Source organism: Notechis scutatus, chromosome 2, assembly GCF_049901735.1.
Source record: "Notechis scutatus isolate UNSWTSFEM ecotype Mainland chromosome 2, rNotScu1.2, whole genome shotgun sequence".
NCBI lineage: Eukaryota > Metazoa > Chordata > Lepidosauria > Squamata > Elapidae > Notechis > Notechis scutatus.
In genome coordinates, this window is record NC_142010.1 from 174,882,737 (window position 1) to 174,891,768 (window position 9,032).

The 9,032-nt window shown below is 38.5% G+C and overlaps 1 protein-coding gene across 2 annotated transcripts in view; it reads left to right on the plus strand.

Annotated features, from left to right (window-relative positions):
• The window catches only part of PIGG (phosphatidylinositol glycan anchor biosynthesis class G (EMM blood group)), a 78,316-nt gene extending 70,134 nt beyond the window's left edge, over positions 1–8,182 (plus strand). For both annotated transcript variants that reach the window (XM_026672995.2, XM_087957449.1), the window contains exon 13: positions 2,826–8,182. In XM_026672995.2, the coding sequence (XP_026528780.2) occupies positions 2,826–3,042 (217 nt within the window). In that variant the 3' untranslated portion in view covers positions 3,043–8,182. The remainder of the gene's footprint in view (positions 1–2,825) is intronic.
• The last annotated feature ends 850 nt before the right edge of the window (positions 8,183–9,032 follow it).

The following is a 9,032-nucleotide window of genomic DNA, read 5'->3' on the forward strand; positions in this document are numbered from 1 at the left end:
TCAAGGTCAGTGTAACTATCTTTATCTTTTATTGGTGGATACACCTGATACCGGTAGTACTGATGAACCACAGTGTGTAAGTGATTAGGGGCGAGTAGCCATATTCATGGACATTAAGGCTGTCAATGGTTAGACAGTATACAGTGCCTTCAAATTTGCTGTTGCTGTTGTCATTCCATGCTTTTGGCTTTCCTAGAAAAATCTCCTTGACCTCTGTAAGGAACACACTACAGGTAGCCTGTGTTTAGTGACTGTTTCACTTAGCGAGGGTTGGTAGTTACGACGATGATGGAAAAAAATAACTTTATGATCACCCCTCACATCTGTGACTTTTGCAGGTCAGTATAAAGCGAAGGGAAGCTGAAGTCACATCAGAAGCAGAGTTGTGGTTTTACTGAGCTACCACTTAATGGCTGTGTCTCTGGTTCCTATTGTGGCCATTACATGGGGATTATCTGTACCATCTAGGATAGTCTTGAGGTGCATACAATACAGCATAGTTTTATGGAGAGATAAAAATTTATTGCAGGTCCATCTTTATTTGACACCCAGCTCTTGAAGGAAAGAAAATCAGCTAGGATAGAATTCTGTCTCTATGCTGAGATGTCAGATTTGGGTACTTTGCAAACTTCTGTCTGAGACAGTGAAAAAAAATTAAAGGCACAGGCACATATACACACACATGCACACACCATGTCTTGCTACTTATTGCTGTAGCTTGGCTTTTCAAGAATACAGGAGAATAGGTAGTTTTTATTTTTATTTATTCATTCAATTCCTATAGCCTTTATTCAATTTCTGGGCAGCTTACAATTCTAAAACAAACAAAAAATTAAAAACAATAAAATAATAAAAACATCCAAAGAATAAATACAATACAGCAGCCGAGATAGTTGACCGACTAACAATAAATAAAGTAAATGGGTCCTCTTAACACATTTTGAGCCCCCAGACCCAGATACATGGCCATACTTTAAAAAAAACAACAACAAATTTTATTAATTTTCAAAGAGAATACACAAACAAACAAAACATAAAACATAAAAACATAAAACATCTTTTCTGAAAGCTGCTTGATCCCAGGTTACATCTCTTCATACAGACACAAATTCAAATTCATGTTCATTTTATATACCATTCCATATCTTATTTCCATTTTCCATTTTCTATATAGCTTCTCACCTCTTTTAACTTTCTTAGTTTTATTTTATTTATCTCATCTCAGTTCAGATCATTATGCTTATTATTCTTTGTCTGTTCTGTTTCCAGCTATCTATTTATCTTTTCTCTTTAAACAAAATTTCTCCTGTACACTAATTGGAGTATGACGCCTTTAACTCTTTCCCCTAAATTTATAACACTTAATATAGTACATAACTTCCATTGGGATTCTGTTTAGTACATTCTAAAGTTACACATTATATTTTAAAAAAAGAAAAATTTATAAGTATGTAATATAATTAAAACAACTATCCATGCCAATTCAAATCTATCATTAATATTAATATTCATTTAAATCTTAAACATTTTACACATTACTTTTCAATTGAATACATACTTTTATGGGAACACTTATACTTTCCATAGTTATTTCCCCCCACTTCACATCACTTATATTTTAAATCATTGCATCATTAAAATGTTCCCATTTCCTCCTCCTTCAATTCTCTCATTTATTTCATTGCCTTCCTTTTATTCACAAAAATTTCACTAAGTTACACTGAATATTTTATCCCATTTTTTGATCACATGTTGTTTCCAATTTTCTAACATTATTTCTAAGTACAAATATAACAATACAATGTATTACCTTTGCAGAATCCCTTTTTCAATTAAATTTTACCCATTATTTCTAAATAAATCTTGTTTCTTTACATCTTGCTCCACACCATTGAGGGCTTCTCATCCCTTCCTTCCTCCCTTGCTTCTTTCTTCTCCCTGCCCTTTTTACCCCCTTGTCTCTCCACCTCCTTTTCTTCTTCTGCATTCCGAGGGGGGGGGGGAGGGGGTTTCCCTTTCTGTTGTTTTCTAACATTATATCCACTGATATGGACCCGGATACATGGCCACATTTTTAAAGCCTTACAAAAGGCCAACAGTATTGGGGCTATTCTAATCTCAAAGGGGAGAATATTCCACATACTGTAGCAGAAAAGGCTTATCTTCTATTTCCTGCCAGCTGACATTCTTTAGCTGATGGGATCTTCAGCATCCCCAATCTTTTGAATTGACTGGACTGACAGAGGCTCTTGGAAAACGATGGTGTCTCAGGTAAGCCAGTCCTAAGCTATGTAGGACTTTAAACCTGACAACCAGCACTCAGAATCATACTGGTAGCCAATACAGCTCATGTCGTTACATAGGCTATGTATCTGGTATCACTTACTACTGGCACAGTTGCATTCTTCACCAGTTGAAATTTCCGAATTTCAGGATCCCGGGACCAGAGATTTAGTCTTCTGAGCTTTTGGACATGTCCTGGAGCCCATCCTCGGGGAACTCCTCTCACACACATTCGGGTGAGAGAGAAGTTCCGCGAGGATGGGCTCCAACACGAATCCGAAAACTCAGAAGAATAAACCTCTGGTCCCAGTGACCGACCCAGATTGAATCTCTGCAACATTATCCTGGGACATGTATATTTGCCTTCCTTCGTTTCTGAAATATTCTTCAAGGGAAGCCCTCTGTAGTGCGCATTGCAGTAATCTAAAATGCAGTTTTTCATGTTTTGTTTTGTTTTCAACCGATAATTTTTAAATGAGGCCTCAAATGTGAACAACTTGTGTTTTGTGCTCTCTCTTTTTTTAAAAAAAAAAACACTACAGGAATCCTGCAGCGATTGGGCATGGCTGTTTCTGTTATGCACTGTTGCGCTCCATTCCAGTTACGGTATATATTATTCTGATCACAGGACTACGATACCATCTCTTTATCTGGAGCGTCTTTTCACCAAAACTCCTCTACGAGGGAGTCCACACTTTCATCACAGCGGCTGTGTGTACTTTCTTTACAGTGGTGGATCACCAGCAGCGCAAAGACTGAAATCCCGGGTCGCGCAGAATTTTACCGTACTTAATTTCTAACCGGGGACCAAAGTTTGACAATAGAATGAGAATTCTTGCTGCTAGACTCCAATGAAGTCTAGAAATTAGTCTTTGAATTTTTTTTTCTCCTGTTTTTCTTGGCTGTGGGCGTGACAAAACCATCCTGAAGTGGCACTTGAATGTAGATGGCTGGGAAACTAAGTGACCGGATTAGCTTTGTTGTATAAATGTTGTACAATCACCTGCTTCCCTTCCCAGTGTCAGATATAGTGCCTTTCTAAATTTGGAGTCCTTATGCTGGGATTTTAAGCAGGTTGATCTTTGGAGTATGCTGGAATGTAACTGGGTTTAACTACAGTTAAAAACCCATGCTGACCACTTCCGTATGAATAAAGGAGTTGTGGTTCTTACTGTTAAACCTATATAATTACAAGGTCTGCTTGTTTTTTGCATTGTGCTTTGCCTAGTTCCAGTGAAGCTATCAATGCAATAAGAGCTTTTGTTTATCACTCCAGCTTGTCGCAGAGACGGACTATGATTAGGACTGGGAAGGTTAGCATTAGGTTCAAAATCAACCAGCAAGCTTCCCTGTCTAAGTAAGGATTAAACCTGGGTCTTTCTGCTCCTAGTGCAGAACTTAATTATAGGTTGTCCTCGACTTACAACAGTTCATTTAGTGACCTTTCAAAGCTACAGCATCACTGAAAGAAGTAACCTATGACCATTTTTCACACTTACGACCATTGTAGCATTCTCATGGTCACATGATCAAAATTCAGACAGTGAGCTGACAACAGTGAACAGGCAACTGACTCATATTTATGATGGTTCCAGTGTCCCGGGATCATATGATCAGCTTTTGCGACTTTCTGACGACCAAAGTCAGTGGGTAAACCACATTTCACGACCGGGTTACTAACTTAACAACTGTTATGATTCACTTCACAATGGTTGCAAGAAAGGTCATAAAATGGAGCAAAACTCACTTTAACAAATGTCTCACTTAGCAACATACATTTTGGGCTCAGTTGTGGTCGTAGGTTGAGGACTACCTGTATTACACCATGCTGATACTTAGTTCAGCATGGTTAAATAAAATAGTAGAATGGGACAGGGTCATAGCCCACTCTTGAGTGGAGAAAGGCCCTAGTGCGGGGGCCTTCAAACTTGACAGCTTGAAGACTTGTGGACTTCAACTCCCAGAATTCCTCCTCCAGTCATGTTAGCTCAGGAATTCTGGGAGATGAAGTCCACAAGTCTTAAACTTGCCAAGTTTGAAGATCCTTGCCCTAGTGCAGGGGTAGGGAAACTTGGCTCTTTTATCACTTATGGACTTCAACTCCCAGAATTCCTGAGTGAGCCATAAAAGGTTCCCCATCCCTGGCCTACTGGTTTTTCAGTTGTGGGGGAAATCAATTTTTGACTGGAATGGGACTGTTTAATTTACAAATGTAGGACATCCTACATTTGTATCTTATATGTTATATTAAATGTAGGACATCCTACATTTGTATATTAAACAGTCCCATTCCAGTCAAAAATTGATTTCCCCCACAACTGAAAAACCAGTAGGCCAGGGATGGGGAAACTTTTATGGCTCACTCAGGAATTCTGGGAGTTGAAGTCCATAAGTGATAAAAGAGCCAAGTTTCCCTACCCCTGCCCTAGTGTCATCCGGATCAATGCATCTTTGAATGTTAGAATAGGAATGTCTCTGAAGTCCCTCTCTTGTTTTCTGTTCTTTGTATTGCTGTTGTTTCTGCTGAAAGGAAGTCTTTCAAACCTTTATGATTCTCTCTCTCTCTCCCTCTCTCTCTCTCTCTTTCCCTCTCGCTCCCCCCTCTCCCCCCTCTCTTGATTACGTATGTGTAATATACCCATAGCACAATGGTGGGATTCAGCCAGTTCGCACCACTTTGGGAGAACCGGTTGTTAACTTTCTGAGCAGTTTGGTGAACTGGTTGTTGGAAGAAATCATTAGGGCAGAGAACCTATTGTTAATTTATTTGAATCCCACCACTGCCATAGCAGTTATATAAATGTAGCTTAAGGAATTGCCTGTAGTTTGCTTTGATTATATTTTTCCTCAAACAGAAGTCCAAAAATCTGAAAGAGGTCTATCAAGGCACGACTGCTATCATTTATAAAATTGTGTATGCAATTTCTTATGAGCTTTAATGGAAAGTTTTGTAGGAAAAAGCACCTAATTTTGTTATTTTTATAGCTGAAACTTGGAATGAAAATGTTGTGTTATTACATGTTATTACCTTCTTGCCAAAGAATGTGGGTAGACCTGCAGCTGACAAGAAACTTTGTGTAAAATAAGAATCATAATGTCCAGGGTTTTGTTTTTTAAAAAGAGCTATATTTATATGCAGCTTATGGTAGCTCCAGAGTTACCATATCTATAGTAATGTCTCCAGAATATTCTTGATATTGGTATTTTTTTCATGGTTACAAATTTATACATAGATGATATGGATGATTTTTGGGAAGATAAACAGCCTGAAACCTGGTTAGTTTTGGATGGAGAACTACTTGAGAGTTCCAAGACTGTTGGATCAGTGGAAAGTTTAAATAAGAACATCCTGGAAAAAGCTAGTGGAAAGACACTTCTGTAATTTTGCCAAGAAAACTTCATGGATATAATCACAGGAGTCAAACTTGATTCAAGGATGTCTTTTAAGCCTCTCTAAATGCTAATTTCTTCAGCTATGCCAGCCAACGTGATACAAACTGATACAAGCTAGTCTTGAACTTTTTTTGCTTAACGTTTGAACTGCATAATTTGCTCCGTACCAATATTGTGATTCAGATTGCGGGGAGCGAAGGGATAGCCATCCCGCACTTATAGTTAAAATCAGCCAAGATCATGCTTGATTTTATGTGTATGTGAGAGAGGAAAGACTAAATTTAAATGGCATACCGATTGCACTCTCAAATTAATGTCCAAATGAACCCACTGTTAAATTGGGATTCTTTTATGTTCAAGAGAAGTGTATAAGAATTTTAATGCTTGGGATATGCTTTGGAAAGTAAATGCTCGAAGTGGTTATGATTTACAGGATCTTTTTATGCCTTTCTCCAAAGATAGAATTAAAAGCTATACAGAAAGGGCTAACAATGATTTTCGAAGCATCTGTGTATTTGCAGCTGTATGTTTCATTGTTTAAAACTGCTCCAAAAGCATTTGATTGTATACATGTTATTGAAAATGGTTGGAATGGTAAGCAGTGGCAAACAAATAATGTGTCTCCGGCAATTACAGTTGTGTTATTTCCCCCGCTATATTTCAACAACATTATTTTTTCCAGAAGGAACAGCTTCTCTCCAGAAGATTTTTTTATTCAGGTGGGATTCTTGATAGGAGGAAGATAAGCATAGAACGCTAACTCATGCAGGGTTACTTACAATGACCTCTGAAGATGTGAAATTCTGCTTTTAAGAATGACAGGAGAGCCGAAATACAGTGGTGCAAAAACGCATCAAAATTATCCAAGGCCAAAGTAGTAGATAAGTCGGAAAATTTAGAGAGTTCCATCTGAAGCTAAGCAACTCTTGACTTGTCAACATAATTTCAAAGTGACAGCATTGGATTCGTTTGCAGTTGGATCTGGAAGCTTAACACTTTGAGATGTTTGCCACCTTGCAGCATTGCAGGTAATTTAAATGAAGGGAAGCTCCCGGCTACTTGTTTTGAATATTAACAATAATCCCCCACATTTGAGTTTGTAGAAATCAATACTCTTTACACACACACACACACACACACAAATATGGCTGGAATGAGAGCGATTTTTATATTTCCTGGGAAATACACACATACAGTTTTGCCTAGGTAGATAAAATCTTTGTATTTATTTCAGTTATATTAAAAGTAACCATAACACTGTTTTTCTTTGGCCAGGAGAAGATTTTTTTCTTCTAGAAGACAAATGTTGAGTACTATAGTAATCATGACTGTCATTGAAAGAGCTATTCATTTTAGTTTTTAATTCTAATTCAGCAACAGACAACGACCTCCCTTACTAAATGTGTGTGTGTGGGGTGTGTGTGTATTTGTCTTGATTCTGTTAAATATCCTAAAGTGATCTAAAATGAAACTATGATTTATTTTTCAAAGTTAGCTTAGAGGCACAGAAATAGTTTGTTCTGTTACCTGGTATGGAGGTTGGAAAAGCATATCACAATCTGCATAGTGTAGATCAGCGGTCCTCAACCTTTCTGGCTTTGTGGCCCGGCGGTGACAATGGCGGGTGTGTGTGTGTGTACACGAGCGTGTGCCCCCGCCACTCACACAAATGGAGCTGCATGCGCTTATGTACTCACCCGCTGCTTGTGTGGCCTGGTTCCGAATGGGCCACGGCCTGGGGCTTGGGGACCCTGGTGTAGATGCATTATTTTAATCACTGTGTGCAAACTCACATCAATCCATGGTTTCATATTTTGATTTACGGTAAGTTTTTAACCAGTAATAGATTTGGATACAACTGAGCCATAACTAAGAAATGCAAGCAGTAATAAAGTCTGCATACGTTTTTTTTATTTTTCCACTCAAGTTCTGCAAGCTTTCTTTGCCTGAACCTTTCCTAGCTGTGTCATAAGGGAGTTAACTGGAGGCACTTCTGCACTTCCCCTCCCAAGTCAGCTTGTCACATGAACAGCTGAACTCAGTGCTCTCTCTTGGATTTTTGCAGTCTGGAACTGGGGTGCCAGAGAAAGACTTTAGTGAGTTGCGAGGTGGGGTGTCTTCTCGAGACAAAGGGGAGAAGAGAACTCTGTCCTCTTTAAGTTTAAAGTCAAGTAGGAGACCAGAAGACGTATTTTGGGTGAGATGCTTCTGAGCCTCTCCCTTGGTGCTGCCACCATGGCAAGATTTGGAGAAAATAAATTGTGTGAGCCTTTCTCCTGCCTGTCCTCAATTGTGTTTGGGGTTGTGGATGTCTCTTCTCTCGTCACTGATAGAGAGCTTTCCTTAGAACTTTATCTTCCATCGTGGAAGTTAAAAGAAAGGGGATTGCTACAAAGATTTCCCCAACTTAGTTCTCTCTAATTTATACTGTATTTTCTTTTGCTGGGCAGTTTTGTGGTTTCTTGGATAAATTTGTTCTTTTTAAATAAAAATTCTTATTACTTAATTTGGATCTCTCTCACCTCTCATTTCACAAAAAATTATCTTGCTTTTAAGTCACAGACAATGTGGGAGATGACTCATTATTCCAAGGTTAAAAAAAACAAAATCCCTTTGATCATGCTCAGTCCCTGGGAACTCAAAGAAAGTAGCCAAATATTTTCCTTGGCAACAGTCCAGGCATGGTTTACCTTGCCTCTTTCCAGGATGTTTTTTCAGCTTCTAAATGTAGTCCGCCATCCTGTTATTTCTTGGAGGCTTCCCACATAAATATTTACCAGCTCTAATTCTGTTTACTTTCTGAGGCCAGAAATGGTTGGCCAGGTGCTGTTACCTGTTTATAGACTAACAAGGACCAAAATAAAAAGTCAAGTTTTGCTTTTTTCCAATGTTGGTTAATCTCATGAAAGGACTGAAGTGAGGAGATCTCAAGAGTTGGAGACCATTCACAGTGGAGGCAGCCAAGGGGATGTACGCCAACAGAAAATCAGCAGTCACAGCCCAGATTTAATGAAGCAGAAGAGAATTCATGGAATAATTGGAGTGGAAGATTTACGTAAAGAAGGAAGGCAGTTAACGGGATGTGGAAGAACTTTATTTGGCCCTTGATCTGTAGATCTAAGTGACACCCATGAAATCCATCCTACAATATAAACCAGAGAGTAAAAATTCTTCCAAACTATTAAAAAAATAGAAATCATTTGAAAAAAAACCAACACAGGGTTCTGATGAACAGTTACAGTAAAATGTGAACACAGATGCCCAAATATGGTATTACATGCCCAAGATTAGTAGAAACTAAGCCAAATTCAACGTGATTATATTGTTGCTCAATAACAACTGCAGATGGCATACTG